This window comes from Oxyura jamaicensis, chromosome 7 (assembly GCF_011077185.1).
Source record: "Oxyura jamaicensis isolate SHBP4307 breed ruddy duck chromosome 7, BPBGC_Ojam_1.0, whole genome shotgun sequence".
Classification (NCBI taxonomy): domain Eukaryota; kingdom Metazoa; phylum Chordata; class Aves; order Anseriformes; family Anatidae; genus Oxyura; species Oxyura jamaicensis.
This window is the reverse complement of record NC_048899.1, coordinates 16,826,124-16,846,832: the sequence shown is the minus strand read 5'-3', so window position 1 is coordinate 16,846,832 and position 20,709 is coordinate 16,826,124. Positions and strand designations below refer to the sequence as shown.

The 20,709-nt window shown below is 39.2% G+C and overlaps 1 protein-coding gene across 5 annotated transcripts in view; it reads right to left on the bottom strand.

Annotated features, from left to right (window-relative positions):
* The window catches only part of ADARB1 (adenosine deaminase RNA specific B1), an 85,113-nt gene that overhangs the window by 17,554 nt on the left and 46,850 nt on the right, over nucleotides 1-20,709 (bottom strand). For 4 of the 5 annotated variants that reach the window (XM_035332310.1, XM_035332309.1, XM_035332311.1 and 1 more), the window contains 5 exons: nucleotides 17,185-18,119; nucleotides 7,343-7,457; nucleotides 5,524-5,692; nucleotides 4,847-4,995; nucleotides 4,463-4,631 (listed from right to left, as the gene is read on the bottom strand). In XM_035332310.1, coding sequence (XP_035188201.1) covers nucleotides 4,463-4,631; nucleotides 4,847-4,995; nucleotides 5,524-5,692; nucleotides 7,343-7,457; nucleotides 17,185-18,119 — 1,537 coding nt within the window. Of the gene's footprint in view, nucleotides 1-4,462; nucleotides 4,632-4,846; nucleotides 4,996-5,523; nucleotides 5,693-7,342; nucleotides 7,458-17,184; nucleotides 18,167-20,709 lie in introns of all 5 variants that reach the window. The other variant, XM_035332312.1, reaches the window with a different exon arrangement.

Sequence of the window (20,709 nt, the reverse complement as noted above, 5' to 3'; positions counted from 1 at the left end):
GCACTCACAGAAATGCTGTTTCCAACTGCAACATCTCACCATCTTTACAGACTAGACCCCTCTGTCGATCCGAACGTTTCCAATCCAAGTCTCAGTCTCCTACAGGAGTTCGTACACAACAGCAAACAACTGCCTGTTCCCACAAACACAGTTGGATTCACATCCTGCCTCCTGCCTCAGCTGCACTGAAGCATCCATAAATATATATACAACTTTTGGTCAGTGAAGTTGCAAATGAATAGCGGTCAGCTCCTGACTACATACAGACGCTACTCTGGGTAGTGTGCTCCCCTGAGAGCTACAGCCAGGGTTTTATAGCTGAGCAACACCTTGGGGAAATGTGAGTTTACAAAATTATCGTACTCATTAGTTTTCCTGTTCTATATTCACCACTTAGATGCTATTAGATGCTTAGATGCTGCAGAATGAACAGGAAGAGATGATTTTAATTAATCTAAACACGACCGACTTTCTGCCATGTTCAAATCTGATTTCTCTTTGCTTTCCTAACAGATTAACTGAATCTCTATGATCAATGCCCCCTTTTCAAAGCATACACAGGAAGCAACATCGTCATGTGAAGCAGAGTCAGTCTTTTACCTCAAGTGGCTCAGTCAGTGCCCCACACTGACACAAGTCACTAAGTACAAGTCTGTGATCTTTCACAGCAGCACTTCTCACAAACATCTTTTTATTTATCTTGAGGTCAGACTTTCAATTACAGACAAGAGGATTCGTTTTCCCTTGTAGCTGAACCTAGGCTGTCAACTGCACAGCTCTGATTTGCCCCAGCTTTCCCAGTGTTGCCTGGATCTGTGGCATACTGGTGAGCCTGGACCAAGACTCAAGCCACTGGTTTGGGTGGTTACATGATGCTGGGTAGTGGTTTCCTGCTACTTTCCCCAAGGTTTTTCATGTAGGCATCACACAGCCGTCACGTATCAAAATTAAGGCATTCTAATCTGTCATTTGGACTAAGAACTGTTCAGAAGAAATGTTCTTCCTATTGCTGTTCAGAATTCACAACAGCTCTGTCATGGAGCTTTCCATTATAAAATGACTCTCAAACTTGAAAAAAGCTCGATGGGCACAAACAGAACAGACATACAGCCTTTAGTGAGCACACACAGGATTTTAAGTTCTTTTTGTGCAACCTCATCAGTCCAAGAAATCTGGATGGTGGGGTCAAGAAGGAAAAGCCATCAGGGAAATAGACAGACAGACAGTTAGAAACTTCCATTTGGACATCCCACTCTAAATACTGCAAAACAAGGTCAGTATATAGGCACATGACGTTATTTCAAACCAAAGACTATCAGAAGTAACATTCTTTAGAGCAGAACAGCACCAATAATTTATCCTTTATACAACAGGACCACTTTTAAATTAAATCACTTCCCATTTCCTAGAGCCTTCCTAGCTAGGAAACAGGGCGAAAAAACGTTTTGTTCTGCTTAGCAAGACATCAAACCTCAACTGAAATGTTTTGTGAGAAATTAAGTAATTATTCAAAGCTGAAAAACTTGAAATGAATGTGGGGGAGAAAACATATCAAACAGAGAATGACAAAAATATGCATAATAAATCACCATGGATATAATAAAGCCTAGGATACATTTAAAACAAATTCATGTATATTAATGTCCCAGAAAAAGGTATTATTGTCATAGAATAATACCACCCTGAAATATCACCATGAACTAACACAGTTCTAATGCTCCTGATCCAAATGGAATTACATTCACTTTTACAGGATCTCAGAATCATCTAGGTTGGAAGAGACCTCCAAGATCACCGAGTCCAACCTCTGACCTAACACTAACAAGTCCTCCACTAAACCATATCCCTAAGCTCTACATCTAAATGTCTTTTAAAGACCTCCAGGGATGGTGACTCAATAACTTCCCTGGGCAGCCCATTCCAATGCCTCACAACCCTTTCAGTAAAGAAGTTCTTCCTAATATCCAACCTAAACCTCCCCTGACGCAACTTTAGCCCATTACCCCTTGTCCTGTCACCAGGCACATGGGAGAACAGACCAATTCCCACCTCGCTACAGCCTCCTTTAAGGTACCTAAAGAGAGTGATAAGGTCACCCCTGACCCTTCTCTTTTCCAGGCTGAACAGGCCTTTTGCTGTTTTTCATTTTTCTCCCAGTGACATCAGTGCGAGTTAGAGTTTGGCACCCCTCATTTCCTTCCTACCTAAAGCACAGCTCTCATATCTCTTGCCTTTTTCTCTTTTTTTCCCCGTCTCTTCCAGCACAAGCAGAAAGTGTCCCTTCAGGAGGTTATTTAGGAGCATCTGCCTCCAGCTAAGCTGGCGAAGAAGAGTTGAGCTGAGCTGTCTGGAGGGAAACAGAAGACCCATGTTGTTCCACAGCGAAAGCCTGTTTCACACATCCTATCTCAGCCTGTGGCACAATCCAAACCCTGGCTTAGCATGGCCAAGTCTACCAATGTACAATCAGCACCTGAAGTCAGCCCAAGGAATTCCATCCACTCTTGCATTAGAGCTCACCCGTTACTAACAGTGAGCTTGGCCCATCACTTTAACGAGCAGTAGTAACTGCAGACCTTCTACTTTTTAGCATTTTTTTTCAGAAAAAGAGAAGTTTAACAGACGTTTTGCAAGTTTCTTGGGTGTTCCTACTAGGCTCAGGAGGGTGCTAGACAGCACACTGCAACAAAGCACTCAGAGGCTGAAAGTAACAGCTTGGGTTATACATATAATCCACACAGATATGGCTGAGTTTTCCTGCTCTGGATTGCACATGCAATCCTGCACACTTTATTCATCCATGTGTTTTCCATGTTGGGACAGTGAACCTTTTGGAAAGCTCAGTGGAAGTGCACAGGGCAAGGGCATTCTGGAGCACTGACTGTTGGAAACTACATAGCAATGCATTCTTTCAAATTTAAATGGACAAAGCATGGTCATAAATGTCAGGGAAATGTAAAAAAAAAAAAGAAAAGAAAAAAGAAAAGAAAAAAAGAATATGAAAATTTGGGCCTCCTTACCCGTCATACAGTCTTTGTTCTGTGTCAAGGGGTTCTATTTGCTTCCTTCACTGGCACAAACAAAATTATTCCCATTAGCCCCAAGGAGAGGTGACAGCTAGCTACGCAAGCGAGAGATGGATTCTGTTCTGCATCACACAAAATCAACAAAATAGTCAAATGTGTTCTAGCTCAATAACTGTCTTCAAGTTTTATTTTCACTAACAGCAACGATGATGTGATAAAAGAAGTCGAATGCAGCATGAATACCACATTGGATGGTTAGGAGAAGTTATTGACATGAAGCTGGGAGATCTATTTGATGAACTATTGAAAATATTATTTAAAAACTTCAATGTCATTTTTGTAAAATTCCCTTTCAGCAACCCAATATAGAGGCTTCTGAGTGGCCCTATCTATTTGTGTTAGAAGGATTTAAACTAAAGTGTCTTCCTTCAGTAAAGATGCTGATTACTTGAGACAAGACTAGAGGAAAAAAGCAATCACCTAACATTCATCCTGTATTTTTTGATTTGGTGTACACAGTTCACAATTACATTTCCACTTATTTTCTTTGTTAAAATAGACTTAATAAATTCTGAAACAAACTAAGTGTGACTTGACAGATCAGCACAGGTTTTTAAATTAAAAAATAATTAAAATATCAGTTGAAAAACTTGGCATTTCTCATCTATTGCACGAGAACAAAGAGGCTGCAATCAGACAGGCTCATTTCAAATAATACTACAATCTTCCAGCAACTCTCCCAGACCTCTGGTACTTTTTAAAGGTTACTGCTGCTAAACTGGGGATGGGGTGAGGGGTGTCATCTGTCTGTCCACAGTTTTCATAAATCTGTATCTTTGGCTGTCAATAATGACTAAGAATATATCAGATAAATTATAAGTACTAGTACTGGAACCAAAATATGTATTTACAGTAAAAATATTAAAACTAACATTAAAATAATTTTGAAGCTAGAAATTAAAAATGACCATCAATGGACATGTTTTTAACTGGAACACTTTTTCCCTGCATAAAATAATAAAAATCTAAATTTATCCATGGAACACATCTGTACCATTGATATACAAGGATATATAAAATCAGAGGAAATTAATCAGCTACAGCTAGTAGATTTATTGTACTGTCACTGTGTTGCCAATGCTATAGTACATTAGAAAAAAAAAAAAGGCATTCCTCTGATATTTTCCAGTGATAATTACAAAACAAGGCTGTCATGACTTAAGTTGCTAAAATGATAGATAATATTTTCACCTTGCCTCTGGAGCCAGCAGAAGGTCTGACACCAACTGCAGGTGAAGAATCAGAGCTTCATAAATGGAGTTGCAGCCATGCTGCATCTAAGCAAGGAAACCAAGCAGTAACCTGCACATTCACTGCAGCTGTCATGCAACCCTCCTTCCTTATTCCACTGAAAAAACAATTACTTAGTATCTCACCTTGCTATCTTGTCACTGCATGACATAGTAAGTAGCCTTTCTCCTTGCAATACTCCATCCCACGTCTGGATAGTGGTAGTAGAGCGCACAGGGATTGTTCCTTCCCCAGATTCTATTTTTGTTCGTAGCTGTCCTCTTGCCTTGCGGTTTGGATGTCTGTCCCCTTGATCTAAATGACAAAAATTGCTTACAATCAAGTGAAAAATATTCTCAAAATATTTTACAGATATCATTACAATAAGAACAGTCTATTAAAGCCTACATAGCTGAAGGCTTAAATGACAATTTCTATCACTCTTTGCAATTTAGCTACATAACTGTATCACTAGTACATGCTCAAGTAATACTTTAAGCTCCAATACTAGAATACTACTGCTATCATACCCTCTTGTGCTGCTTCATGTGGTGAGAAAATCCTAGCATCTCCACATGGAGATGTGCTGATATAGAGATGAAACTGCACATTCTCCTTCAGTTTAAACCCGCCTTGTTCTGATTTGATAAAAATGGATTTTTGCTGATCATCTTTATTGCTGAAACAGAGAACAAAAATATAGTCAAAGCCAAAATTAACGTACAAATAATATAAGCTGGTCAATCTCAACAGGCATTAAACACATAATGTCTGCAAATCTTGTAATTCTAAAAGTTATTACAAATTAAAAAAATGAAAAAAGAATGGAGACAAGATATAGAGAGCCTTTTACATTCCCCGGTGAGCTTTCAGGGACTTACCAGAAAACAAAACAAATCACACATTGGATCACTTGAGATTATTTTGATTTAGATTTTGTTTACAGATTACAAAACGATTCCCTGTAATTTTGTCTGTGCTTTCCTCTCAAGATTGACACCTAACTGAATACATGTTTTGTTCAATTCAAACTTTAGGGCAAAGAGCTTCAGTTCTCACTTAAACATTCTAATGCAATAGGTGTTACTTTACACAGTTCGTTTCAGCAGGGCATGTCAGGACAAGTGTTTCAGATTCAAATAATTAGAAGACATTTCCTGACAGCTTTACAGCTCCATGTGGTCAGCTTATCTTCCCATAAACTTACCTTAGATAAAGCTCAAGTTGTGTGTATAGAAATTTAAGCAGGCACCGTCGAGATATAATTTCTGCGTGGCAATCATTTAATGCAAGACCACGATCACTCATGTATTCACCATTGATGCATTTTGTTCCTGTAGAAACACTTATTACCAGAGCATCTTTCACATCTGTACCTGACAAAACAAAATTTTAGAATGAAGATGCAATTAAAACCACAAGCAATTTAGCAAGAGATCATCCTGCAGAATTCAAACAAGGCTCTTTTCTTTGTTTCTTTTCAAGAAATACTTTTTCTTCTGATTTTTTCTTTAAACCAAAAGCTTCACTCAGACTTATCTTCCCTCTACCAGTACGGTCAATAGTTCTTGTGAGTTCTTCATTTTGGAGCTCAGATGAGTTAGAAATTGAAAACCTGCAGGGAAAAATTGCTGCTTCAGGAAGAGTTATTAAAGCCTGATCTCCAAAGACGATGCTTTTTTCTGAGCCCAGGCAGCCAGTTGGCTTACAGCATGGCAATCTTTTGGCCACATATGCAGATATGAACAGCATCTTTAGTAATTTGTATTATTAAAAGGCACTGATTTATTAAATAATAGTAAAAAAAATGACCGAATAGAAGGGTATTAAACAATTAACACAAAAAGTAACACTAGATAATGAAGTTCAAATGCTTAAATCATTTTAAAGCTTATCAGCAGTACAGGACATCTAGAGATGTAGTTCTTGGTGTTAAATAATTCTGCACAATTGAATTAAAAATATTTTGCATGTTTTCTACACAAACAACTACCTTTGTCATTTAAACAGTCAGTTCCATGAAGACTTTGGAATGACAGGTCAAAATGTTACAGCCCTCTCCCAAAACAAAGCAAAAAACACCAGATATGGAAAGCAGCTGGCCCTCCTAAATGCCTTCTGCTGTCTTCATCCAACAGAATATTTACTGCAGTATGGACAAGCGGGAAGAAACATACAGGCACCTGAAGTTTAGGGTCCATCCACAAAACAAGATCATCTTCTTTAGGTGCCAATGCAAGGGGGCCTAGGCTGCCAGTGCATAGGGTTAGCTGCGATGTGCATCCCGGCCTGAAGTGGTGCAGATTCATGGGGAGCTGTGTGGGGGTGTGGGAAAGAGCAAACCAGCAGTGGTCCTGAACGCAGCTCAGTGACAGCATTGCCCACCAGCTGGCTGCGCTGCAGCACTGCCAATGTAAGGGGCATAACTAGGAATTAGTGAGGGAATGGGACACGTGGAATGGGACGTTTGAGCTCTCGTTGTTTTTGAAATAAATACTCATCAAAGTATAACCTTAAAAAAAAAAAAAAAAAAAAAAAAAAAAACAGATGAGGCCAGCTACCCCCTCTCCTAAAATGACTGTGACACAAAGCACTGAAAATGAAATACAGCAAGACTAACTAACAAAGTGCAACACCTTAAAGATTTGGATAATTTCTTATATACCATGCCAAAAACAAGAATGCCATCTGTGTGACCAATGTGGTGAAATTTATTTTAGATTTACTTTCAAAAAGTTCAATGTTTCATTTTAAAAGGTTCATGCATTTTGTAGATTATGAATTATCTCAGAAGTCTCAACTATGCAGAAGACAGGAGCTCCAGAAACAGATGCATTTGCAGCTCTAATTTTCCTTTGATCTTCTTTAGCCAAGATTTAATTGCTATATTTAATGCACCTTGAACATTGAACAGTAAAAATATATTTCAATGCTGATTGACTGAAGAAAGAATATAGTTTCCTAGAACGCAAACAAAGCCCTGTTATTTAGACAGCTAAAACAGGTTTTTTTTTTTTTTTTTTTACCTGTTGTCATGACAATTCCAGCAAGGACTTTTCTACGTGCATGTGGAGATGTGAAATTTTCTGTCAAATCACTGAATTTATCTACTACCAAGCGTGCAACAGCATCTGCTAAAACCTGTTGGATCACACAGAAATGCACATTAGAAAATTAAACAACTAAAAAAAGTCACAATAGCATTAGGTTATAAAGATTTGCACTTTTAAAAGATTTGACACAACAGATTAAAAGTGTTTGTATTGTTTGCTTTAAAACTGGACAAAGATTTTGATGCATCTGCACTATGTCAAGGAGGTGGCTAGGTTCAATTTTCAGGCACACTGAACACTCAGAGCTCACTATATGTGGAAATAGAGTTCTGTGTGCTCCATGACAGGGTCACATAGCCCTGTGTTAAGCATCAAAACACCTTACACTCATGATCACTACGAACTTTTGAGGCTTTGGAGAACAACCGAATAGAGAGATGAGTCAGTATTTTCATGCTCAAACCTCAAAACATCTCATTTCAGCATCCTCAGTGTTGGACCTGACAGAAAGATTGAAGTGCAAAACCAGCCTCTTCAAAGCAACACAGAAACTTTTCATGACAATCAATTAATTACCTAGTTACTGCATAAATAAGAATGAATTTGTTTTCAAAAGTGTTTTCTTGTTTGCTTTTTGTTTGTTTGTTTTTAATAAGACATAAAATGTAAGAGTGTAAGACATCACTGTATAACCTACCTGTCTGAAAATTAGGAAGACTTAACTCTTCCACCTTAAGGAAAACTTGAACAACAGCCACAGCACTGTAACTTGCCAGTTGTGCTGACAAGCAACATTGTTCAGGCTCTATGGGGACTAAATTCATATTAATGAAAACTTCAAGATACCATCCCTGCTCTTGCTGAACTCCGATGATGGTTCAGTTCAACACCGCAGCTAATCTCACCTGCTGATTTTAAGGCAGCTGCAACTATAATAACAAGAGATGAATCAAACTCAAATTCCTGAATCTTCACCAGAAAAGACTCTGAAAACCAGGGCAATCTATGCAACATTACTTTTGAGTAAAAACCGCCGTGTAAATATCTGTTGTTGGTACTAACTGTTTTCCGCATGTAGTACACAAAGTGCAGTGCCCCAGTGATACACCCAGCGGCACAGTCGATTACTTTGAAAGGAAATGCTGAGAAAGGCAAGTTACATGTTAAACAGAAGCAGCTGCAATGCAGGAAGACCCTTTTGGGCACAAATCCCTTCCATGCAGCACCAGGCATAACAGACTGGGTGCGGTTGTCTGCATGCTGACGGCTGGCAGTACTCAAGATGCTACACCTGGCCCACAGGTGGACGCTTCACGAGTGCACAGGTCCTGCACCAGGTCTGCCAGTGCCGCACCGATGCCTTAGATACCTGAGAGTGTTTTATACAATGCTAAACACATGCATAAGCAACTAAATCAAGGCCAAAAGGACATCTGGGGCTGAGATGCTTCTGTTTATGAACTAACAGCAGTACCTTTCTGTATGAGAAGAAAATCATCACACCTCCAGAGACAGCCCAAAGAAAATCTGCAGTGCTGACAAATCTTGAGCATAATCTGTTCCAAAACCAGACTGCCACAGTCAAAAGAAAAGTAAAAAGAAAAGGCTTGAAGACTGTCAGCCTGATTCACCACTGCTTTCTTAACAATGCTTATGAGAACTGACAGACTAGAAATAGGAACTCTCGATGTTGACTTCCTTCTGGGAAAACTTTTGCGGCCAATGAAGCAATAACTGCAGCTCATGTGTCATGATTTTGGAGCTTGATGTCTTTTTCCATAATCTGACTGGGGCATACAGCAACTAGCAGTCTGGTGACTGAGGTCACATTTGCACCAAGCTTCAGCCTGTTTTGCACCACATGACTTGCAGAATCTCAACATTGTGAATACAAATATTCTCAATGTATTTGAATGGACTACAATTCAGAAACTCTCATCAACAGATTGAAAATATTTTCAGAAGCTCAACTTTGTTCAGAGGCTACCATCACGTCTGTAGAGGCACTACTTCTCAAGCTTCTCTCTAGCTTGTAGCCATCCATTGCAGCACTCCTGTCATGGGAGTGGTCCCATCACATTTCAGTGAGATTTAAATGCATTGGTTTAGAGCTGCATTTAAGGCAGGTACAGCCCTTGAGAACCACACTGGGGTAAATTCTTTCTGCCTCCCTGTGCTTATTTCAGCGCCTGGCTTTCGGGGCACCAGCACGAAGGCTCAGTGCTGGTCCCATCACGGGGCTGGGGGTTGCTGCAGCACAGTGGAGGGGATGGGAAGCAGAGCATCAGAACACTGTGCACCACTGCTACCCCCTACTATAGCTCGCATCTGGGCAAAACCAAGTATAGACAGGTGCTACAGCAGAATAAAAAATGACAGCCCCGCATGGGGGGGAACATTTTCCTTCCTCCTTTAAATGGCGGCTAGGGGAGCCTTGATGAAGTTGGTCTCTGGACAGATGTCAAGAGAGGTTTTTTGCTCATGTATTTGTAGACTGAGGGACAGAGAAGATTCTTTAAAGTTCTGAAGAATCTTGTATTAGGCAATCGTTGTAGCTTTACATACACTTCCTAGATGCTGAACATGCTTATTATTATTATTATACTTAGTGAATACTCTAAAATAGTCTCACAGAAACGTTAAGAATTACAACAGCTGAAGATAACAGCTGTATATAACATATGAGCTTTCTAGTGTTAACCCTACAATTTTCTCAACTTCACAGTAAGATTTGTAAGCTACTAGTCTCCTAAATTAAAAAACTGAAATAGAAACTTCTTCCTCACTGACCCTTATTATGGCTTCTGAAATTAATATAGATATATTCTGAATCCAATTTTATAAAAAGGAGAAAAGTGATGGAAGGAGAGAGAGGAGAAGGGAGGAGAGAGGGCTGAACCGTAGCCTCTCTATTGCAGTGAGACTATGAAAGGTTACAAGGGAGTTGAGCAACATACACCTATGGTGGAGGACGTCTCAAAAATACAGTCAGGCAAGGGCCTGGGAAGCCATGGAGGAAGCCCAGCCAAGAGCAAAGGCTCTGCACCAAGGAGGTCATCATGGCAAGCTCAGTCCACTGCAACCACCTCCGAAAATAAGGAGGCAAAGTTTCTCAAAAAAAATGGTCTATCTTGTTCTGTTGTCTTGTGTTCAGGTCCACTGGAAATAAAGGCACCAGCTAAAAAAATTATTCACCACACGGAACATGCTTAAAAACTCGGGTCCTCACCTTAACTCCTTTTACTCCTGATAAGCAAGAGGAGGTGAAAATGAGATAGAGATCCTACTAGATAAGAAATCTCCAAAATTCTCTGACTAGCTTTAACAATCTGTAGACCTTGAAATTGTTTCAAGGGCACTGAAAGTAAATGCCAGGTTCTCTGTACAACCTGGGAACAAAAAGTCACAGTGACAATGATGACCTTGCTGTCCCCATTTCAAATCATTTCAAATCAAGGACACAAAGCTCTGTCTCCCACATCAAGACTAGGCCACTCATCTGTCTGGGTATGGATCTTTCACTTCTCTTTCTCTATATATTCCTTTTCATATAAATAAATACTAATTGTAGCAGAAATTGAACTCATCTCTCACCTTCCCAATGAGTGCCTTAACATCTGACACAGTTCCCCAATGCACTCTCCTGCATTAAATCATTATTCAAAGTTGGCTAATTCAAAAAAGGAAAGACCTAAAATAGCTGACAGTTTGCTCATTAAGGCATGTGAGCTCAAAGCTATTTTGGGTGTATTGTTCCTTTCTCTGATGAAGTTGCAGTGAAACCAGTTCTTTTCTACACATACAAAAGGATTTGGGCTAATAAATACTTTGCAGCAATTTTGCATCAGAAAACCCTCCCTGATCGGCCGTGTTTTAAAATATTCTGAACCTGGTCAGTCTGGATCTGGAGGAAGGCCTCTGTAGGCCATAGAGATCTTCCCAACAAAGCACAGATCTTTCTTGCAGACAAACACTGGTTAGCATCAATGTGATGGGGCACACAGGCAGCTGGAGCACTACATGGGCTGACAGCACCCAGGTCCCACTGGAGAACTGACAGAAGACCTCCCAGTCTTTATTGCGCTCTGTGGATCTACGGCAGTCCTCCTTTCTTTCAAGCACAAATGTTCTCCCTCAACCTCATTTCTTCTTACCTTCACAACTGAAGGCATTTGTGAATTTTCACAAGTTGATGAGCACTGGCAGTGTCCACAGTAGGCAAATTCAGGATGAACTGGGTCCATTATCTCTCCTCTGACAGTGACCAGCACACACAGTTCAGAGGAGGTGCAAATATATCCACGCTAATAAAACAGGTTAATTATTTTCTAGTTCTCCAATGTTTCCTGTATTTATTTAAAAAAACTCCTGCCTGGCAGCAGATTCTCTGACTGCTTGTGCAAATGTATCTTTAACATTTCTTCCAATTCTATAGCATGCTTATTTCAACATGCTTTTCATCAATTTTCATAAACATATTCAGTTTTATCTTCATACTAGGCTTGAATTTGTTACATTCTAATTCTCCTGTATGTGCTAAGCTGCCTTTTTCAATAAGCTGCATAGGTCTTCTCAGTATCGTTGCAGAAGAAGCCTTCCCAGATCTCTCATCATTTTCATAATTAATTTGTACATCTTTTCTACATTTGAATACTTCTTTTCTACCTTTCCCCCTACCCTCAAAACTAAACCAGGATTAACATAGCACTTCAAGTGAAACCACACATTATAGCATTCGTTCTCAGGACACTTCTTCTCCTTAACATATTGTTTTAATGTGTCTACAACAATATACAGGATGCTTTTGCACTAAGCTGAATTTGCAATACAATTAGTAGACTATTTAAAAGTACGCCCTCTATTGAATTTTTACATTTATTTCATCTGCAACTACACTGCTTATTTATGTAGCTCAAGTTACTTTCTATCACAACAGTCCAGCTTTCGCTAATCAAAATAACTGTTTTTAAACTTCAATATTTACAACTCCAAGTCTCTGATTTCCACATATTTGCATTCAGGCTAATCTTTTTAAGTAAACAGTTTAAAGAAATCCAGGAAATACCATTAAAATCCAAGAAATACCATTAAAAAACCTTATGCCAAGGTTTTCCTAACACAGGATGTCAGTGGATACCCTCCACCATCAGGTTCCTCCAGTCTGATGGAAAACGTTTCCATCAGCAGTGCTGGCAGATGGAGCAGCCTTGACCAACAGACTTCACTGAAAATCCCCAGGTGGCCTTCATTACTGCTGGGAGACAGATCATTGTACTGGGACACACCAGGATGCGTGCAGTTGGTTCAAAACAAACAAGATGAGACTCTTCTTCCCAAAATACATACTTAAATGGTGGAACTTAATGCTGCAGGGTGCTACAGAAGCTAAAAGTTTATAGAAGTTCCAGAAATTATTGAAATTTGGGGGGTGAAATGGGGGGTGGGGGTGGGAATCCATCAAGGATTCTTAAATAGAAAGTCAATTTCCAGCTAAGAAAATCTTTGAGACTTAAACTGCTGAAGGTTGGAAGATACCTGGTAAGAATTGCTATAGCCCTTTTCTCATTTTTTTTTTTTTCAGGGCATTTGGTACTGGCCTCTGTCCATGCTGACTTTTTCTTTCACATACAGAATAATTCCCCCCCTGACAGAGGGGTGAGCCTTCCTTGGGAAACGGGGGGTGCCTAAGGGAAAAGAAAAAAAAAAATAGAAAGGAAAACAAGTGATTTCTGGGACATTTATCTCTGGGTGATAAAGAGATCAAAAAAGAAGAAATAGAAAAGTCCTGCAGATCGCCCGCGGCCCCTGAGATGTCCGAGGAGCTGCTCAGTGGTGGTGGGGGACCGTCTCTGTACTAGGATCCCCTGTAATCTTACCACTTCCCTGAGCTGGGGCTGCTGGCAAGGACCTGGGCAGGGTCTGACAGCTTTGGTCTGGCCCAGCAAGGCTCTTGATATGATTCAGTGCTCAGAAATGCCACTCTCCCCAGTAATCGGATTTGGGCTTCACAATAATAGTTTTCAAAAACCTGGTTCTATCAGCTTCCACACTTCCTCTATAAACAGGTGACCCATTTATCTTCAGAAGTTATTTTAAAATACTGTTCACATTTCTCTGTCTTCTCCAGATCTCAACAACCATAGCTACCTATCAAATCTTTAGACCTATGACAAATGAGGCACTGCAAATGTTTTAATGATCTTAACCTAAGCATGTTGAAACATGTAGTTGTCTTCCACAGAAAAGAATAAAATTTCAAGGACACATTTTAGAGCCCTTGGTACATGCTGTGGATTACTGTAAAATACAGAATATCCTGTTGGACTTGGCATGGGAGCTAAAATGAGGATGGCTATCAATTTACAAAATGTGTTATTTGCTTTAAAAATATGTTATAAAAATATGTTATTTGCTTTGTAAATAACTAATATGTAAATGTAAATAGCTAAATGTAAATGTAAATAGCTAAATAACATATATTTTAAAATATGTTATTTGCTTTGGAGAGGCATGTCCCTACCCCACCGGACTGACAATTTCTCCCATTCTAATACACAGAGTAATAAATGCACAAGGCCTGATTTTCATCAGTGTACCTTCATCTGCTCTGAGGCACATGCTGACTTACTGGGTTTAAGTTGCTTTCCCAGCAAAGAGATTTTCCTCACCACAGGCAACAGTGCTTCATCTTTCACAAAAGGTCAAGCTGTAAACAAGCAGATAAGCTTGCTTTGCACAGACTGATTCTAAATGTATTAAACCTTGATAACCCACTTTACTGGCCAAATGATTATACTCGTATCAATAAGCTGATCTCTGATATCAACTGTCCTTCCCTATCATTTGATAGCTTACATGTGTATTCCCACATTTCATTTCCTCCAGAGTGCTTGCATCTCCCAGAAGGTAAATAACTTTTGACATGTACTTCACCCAAAACTCCCAATCACCACCCAGAGCAGCAATCATCCTTTCGCTCCTCTCAGTTCTTTCCGCTCTAACAGTTTTTCTCGCAAGGCATCTCAAATTAACACATCAGCTGCAGACACCTTAGATTTCTGCCTGCTGCCTACCAGATGCAGAAGGTAATGGCACCTCAAGAGGTGAGGTGTCTACAGCAACACACTGCTTTTCACCATGCAGCTCTGAGCTAAGAATGCATTTTGAACTGCCACCCAGGCAGCAATTCCAACATCTGCATTGGCAGAGCTACGTTATACTTTCATTCCTTCCACTGAGCTTTCAGTGCTTGGAATTTTTCTCCCCTTGCAGGTTTCTTGTTTGCATTTTTTCCGAATAAAATCATTATTTTGTTTGGTCTATGGGTTGTTACAAATCTCAACCTTGTTTGCATCACTCCTGTACTCTCCAGTGTTTGTGACTTCACCCACTTTAGGATTATCTCCATATTTAATATGTTTACACATATTCATTAAACACTTTAAAAACAACTGTTTAAGAACTCAAGAGTTAAAAAAAAAAGGGGAAAAAAAAGCACAACCAAACAAACATCACAAATGCTTAAATCTCTGATTACTCACTAAAATGTACCAGAACAAAATCAATTGTAATAGACCATGACGTAATAGATCAATTCCAATAACTTGACAGAGGATTATAAATACAAGCAGAGTAATAAAACACAGCAAAGTGCAGAAAGAAAACGGATGTCCTGATTACAAACTGACCAAAAGACTCAAAATCAGTAGCTGACTTTTAATGGGATCTACATGATTTGCAGTACCAGCAACCCACCCCTTCCCCACACGGTGTAGTATGCTGAATTACTCCTACAAATGCTGGGTTCTCTTCCACACGGAGTAACCTTTTATGCACATCTGTAAGAAAGGTAAAATGCAAGCTGGCACTAAGTTATGCTTTGTTGTAGACAACATGGGCATCAAGGTCAGTGTTGGAGTGCTAGGGGGAAAAAGCTGCTTGCATGTGATGCCTTTTTTAAAAAAATTATTTATTTAAAATTGTACCTTGAGCTCAAATGGCCAGAACTGGCCACATAGCTTCTGCATACCTTGCACAGCATAACTACAGCAACAGCCCACTTACAGGGTGGCACTCTGGGACAACGAATAGGTTCACAGAACTGAGAATGCCAGTCAAAATCTCACAAAGCAAGGAGCTCAGAAGTACCCATCACTGTCCAGTGGTCCATTGAAGTCCCTTAAAAAGGCTGTGTAAGTTTTTATGCATTGATCTGCTGGGCAGAAAAACAACTTTACCCCCTTAGAATGATAAAAGTCTGAGCGGTGAGAGAATATAATGATTCTACCTTTGCCACCTCAGAACAAAACTTACCAGAAGTTGCCCTGAAAAATTATTCAGGGCAAGAATTATTCTTATTCTTTCCTACTTCATATTGCAGTTCCCATTTTCACTATTTTACTGATTCAAGAAATAGTAACATGTAAAAAACAGTGATTTTTTTTGGTGTCTGGTGCCAAATCCACCTTTAAAAGCACTATTTTAAAAGAAGTCTGAAATAGCTGAACCTACTGAAGAAATCATAAAGACCTGAAATAGCATAATCCTAGATTTGAAAAAGTGTGAAACATTCATAAATAATCCAATAATTATGCAAGATAAAGAGACAGCATACAGGAATTTCTAAATAAGGCTATTGTCCATGCAACTAGAGGAAAAAATGTACTTACAATAGTCACATTTATATATACTCTTCAACCCCAGATTATAGAAAGACATTGAATCAGACATAGAGTATTTTTAATGAACTTTAAAACAATGCTTTTGAGATGGCAAAGGTCAAAGCCTCAAAACGCTCATTTAGAATAAACAGAAAGTTGAAAAGAATTCACAGAAACTTATATGTATACGTATGTATATTTACATACATAACAAGTACATGGATTTAGACAGACATATCATTAAAAAGACCCAATGGATGTAGTTCAAAGAGGGCAGTCAAACATTCGTTATTGTACTTAGACTGGGGAGAAGCACAAGCAAATAAGGGAGAATTTTTCTTCACTAAAGAAGTTTAAAATTACTTCATTCTAGCCTCTTTACATTTTTTTTGATCTCTGTCTGGTGTGCTACCTCCCCTACTTCACTAATTATTTAATTTTAACTATTTCTCATCCCGATTTACTTGCCTAAGTAATTTGCATATAGTTATTAACTAATTTGGTGAGAGCACCATCGTTTAGATGACAGCTGTTTAACCACAGGTCACAGATACATGCACTGCAACTCTGCCCTTTATTCAGACCCCGGGAATAAGTGACGCTAGCTTCACCTAATCTGTCCTTGACTTCCACTACTCAGCTCTGCTAACATCAACAGTTTCAGTTTGCAGAAGAGGATGATTTTATTCTCTGGTAAAAACGATCGTGTCATATAATAATGCTTTCTCAAGCAGTAAATCCTGACTTGAACTCAATCTACGCACAGATGTCTAAGACAAGCAAGCCACGGTGCAATCTTTCCTCAGCACAAACAGCAATGTAAGCTGGAGTTGAGGTGGGCTTTGTGCTCTACTGCATGACGTGATCGAGGCTGAAAAAGCATTAGCAACAACTCTGTCCAACAGAACACAAACCTTTCAGACAACTGTCAGAAGACATAAACGGATGAATCACCTAATACAAGCAGTGTGTGTCTACATATAAATATATGTATGTATATATTTATATGTATAAACACACAAGCACACACACAAACACACCCATCCATCCAAGCAGAATAAGCAGCAGCAATGTTGAAGCTGATTCAATGTAATTCACCTTGGCTATTACTGGTCATTATCTAAGCACGCTGAAAAACACGAAAGGGCTTCTCACCTGTGGCAAATGCAACTGGAGCCCCTCACTAGGAATGGGCTGTCGAGATGGAGTCTGATCCAGCTGCATGTTAAACAAGGATGCCAAGGCTGACTGAGCAGCCCGAGCTTTTGCAAGCTTTTTATTCCTTCCTGATCCTTCAAACGTTTGACCATCCACTGCAACAGCCATGACAAAGTTTTTGGCATGGCTTTCCCCACTCTCTGACAGAAATTCGTACTTCAGTCCTGGCCGCAGCTCATTCAGGATCATGACAGGATTCTTCCCAGTCGTGGTCGGGTACGGTGATGGTGTGGGGAGAGGCGACTGGGTAAGACTGCTCGCTACAGCAGATGACGACGACAAACTGTAGTCCCCGCCAGAGCTGAAGGAGCCATCCCCATTGGACCCTAGGTAAAAGGAAGCATCAGCAGGAACTGGAGTTTCAAATCCATTGAAAAGTGTGTCAGGAAAGTCTGCCTGGTCGGAGGTAAAGTCTGTGTTGACAGAGAGAGTCCTCCCCATTGCGAGGTGCGCTTCTGACGCATTTGGGAACTGAACGAAAGACCGCAGAGCCTTCTCAGCAGCATGAAGCTTGGCTTTCTTTTTTGTAGGGCCAGACCCTTCAAACACCTGCCCGTTAACTTCAACTGCCATCACAAACATTGGAGCATGAACCGGCCCTGTTTGGGACAGCAGTTTGTACTGTAAACCAGGTTTAATCTCATTAAGTTGCATCAGGGCATTCTTTGGCAAAACGGGACCTGGTGTTTTCTTCCTCTTCTTAGGGCGAAATTTGGAGTGGCCATTGTTGCCCTCCTCCAAAAGACGCTTTCTGCTGCTGCTGCTACCACCATTGGAGAGCTGAGCCCCCTCCCCGGTGCCTTGCACACTGCCGTCCTTGGGGGGAACGTTGTCCATGTTGCGGTTTTCTTTAACATCAGTGCTGCTTGAACCTGCGGTGCCCAGAAAGAGTAACTTACAATGCCTTCGTTGCAGGATCTTGTAAATGCAAAATTTATAGATTCCTTTATCGCTCTTTATAACTGGTTAAGTGATGTGTGCTCACTGATTAAAGCTTTTGCAATATAAATGGAGAGCAATACTTCTTGATAATTCAAGAAAGAGCACATTCAAGAATTATTTTCAAACAATGCATTTGCTACTTTCATATAACAATAAAATGCTGCAGCTTTTTCTTTTGCATTCAAATCACACTAGAACAAAGTTTTTACTTGATGTGAAAAATGCTTTAAACCAGAAAACTAAATTGTATTATTTGTAGGATACACCTATAAAATAAAAAGCTACCATTACTTAATGAAAAATGGATGCTTAAGGCCAATTCTGGGAGATTGATATTTAATTCTACTTTATTCTTATTTCATTAATGTTGCATTTTTGTCTTGAATGATTTTATTTGCTCAATTTGAGAAATGGCAAATAAAATCGGTGTCATGAAAGGCATTTCTTTGGTAGGTAGGTACCTTGACTGAATACTTTATGAATGTTTTACTTCTCTTTAGCTATGTCATATTCTCCAAAATCCATTCTTTTATGCTTTTCATTTTTTTATGCTTTTCCCAGCATTCATTTCACCTCACCTCAGTTTGCTCAGGACCTTCAGCTGCTGATTGCCCAAACAGGACTGCATGCCTACTGCATGGCAGCTCCAGCAATGGCCACGTTCAGCAGAGCAAACCCCTTCTCCCAACAACTCCAGCCCTTTAACAGCCTTCACTGAACCCAGTGACACGCTTATCTTTTCTGTACACCCAAAATAGGTGAATACACCTATATGGATGCAACACAAAATGAAGAGAAACAAACTGTGCTTCAGCATCTCTCTTCAGACGTAGTCTTAAATTTCAAAACAAATTTTATCACATATCTATTCCATCCTCAGAAAAACAGTTGTAAAAATGTTTTTGACTTAGGTTTCATCACAAAACTATTACGTATATATTTGTACACAGCCTTTTATTGTGAAACATGTTATTTGTCATTTATATGCAGCTTTTAAATTCCTTGCAAAAAATTGCTCTTCTAAACTTACAAAACTAAAGATCCTCTCTTAAAACTACATAGAACTCAAGAAGTGTGACAAAATCTGCACAATCACAATGAGGATATTTTAATGGGAAAAAAGTAGTATTGCATGATTAATTTAATGATTCATTATTTATTTTCTGAAGTAGGAAGTTGGAGTAATGATACATTACATGTGTATTTAAGAATTATATTTGCTATAACTGGAAAGTCCTCATTTTTATCCTGATTAAAAAACTAACAAAATTAATTATTTGTGCTTTATATTGACTTTCATGATCAAAAAGGCAAATTTAGTAGGTCATTTGCATCTAACTCTTCTGTTCCAAGACTCCAAAATATCTAGTACTATATTAAATTCACACTGATAGCAGGTGATAAGTATTTATTGAAATTAGAGCAAACCAAAGTGGAAGCTTTCTTCCTGACAAATTTCAAACATGCTTTAAATCTTCATTAAGTATTCACTACCATGCACACATCACTTCGCCCAGGTTACAAAGCTGATGGAATGGTTACTAAATTTTCATTTATAACATCCTCCAGCAAAAGCTCGATAGGTTACTCCTTTCGGTGCTCAAAGAAGAAAAAAAGGAAAAAATAAAGATCAAAAGAAAAACACCAAGTAGGAACACATTTTGTTAAAATGAAGTAGCACAACAAAGACTTGTATAGTATTGAACATTAAATTCCAGTCAAATGCAGTCCAGAGTGAAACACAAAGGGTTTGGGAGCATTTCATGGATACAAATGTGCTAAATTTAATAAAGAATCTCTTGTAACGTCCAGCCACAAATTATATTGTCTGAAGAATGTGTGCTGAAGGGCCAATACACAGCATTCATGCATAAATACTCCTTATCATACTACAGTGAAGGAACTTGAGGAAAACAGAATAAATTATTAAAACTTTCTTATGGTATGTTTCTTACCTGAAGCTGAAATCTCCAAAAATTATCTAAAACAGCATTTTTCAAACATTGTTCTGACTAGTGGCATCAGAAATTTGCTACTGAACAATGTAACTTTTGTAGGCTAAACAGAAATCATTCAGTTACCACTAAAAAATGGCTTCTGTTCATATGTTTCTTTCTATAACCAGTGCCTGTGGAAGCCACATAAAGAAAATATGAGCTGAATAGACTCCAACTGAATGTAAAAAGAGCAGTTCTGTATCCAAGTTCAACAGCTGGAGGAATTGCAGCTTGGCCTGCAATCATCCTGTTCTCTCTTAGTTCTTCTCACATCTCCTTATTTCCATTGCTTTTGGAGCAGATCCACCGTGGGTGGTAAGGCACTGGACACATTGAAGATTTTGCACTTTTTGTTCTGTTAACACAATGTTTTAGAGACCGTAATACTCTGGGAAGTCTCTCAATCACTTTTAACAGAATGAGGGAGGACAGCTCTACCCTGAAAGCCATGGCTAACTAAGGATCCCACCAAAACTCATACTAGGAACATCGGGACTCAAAAGGAGCAAAAATTTTGTTGCTC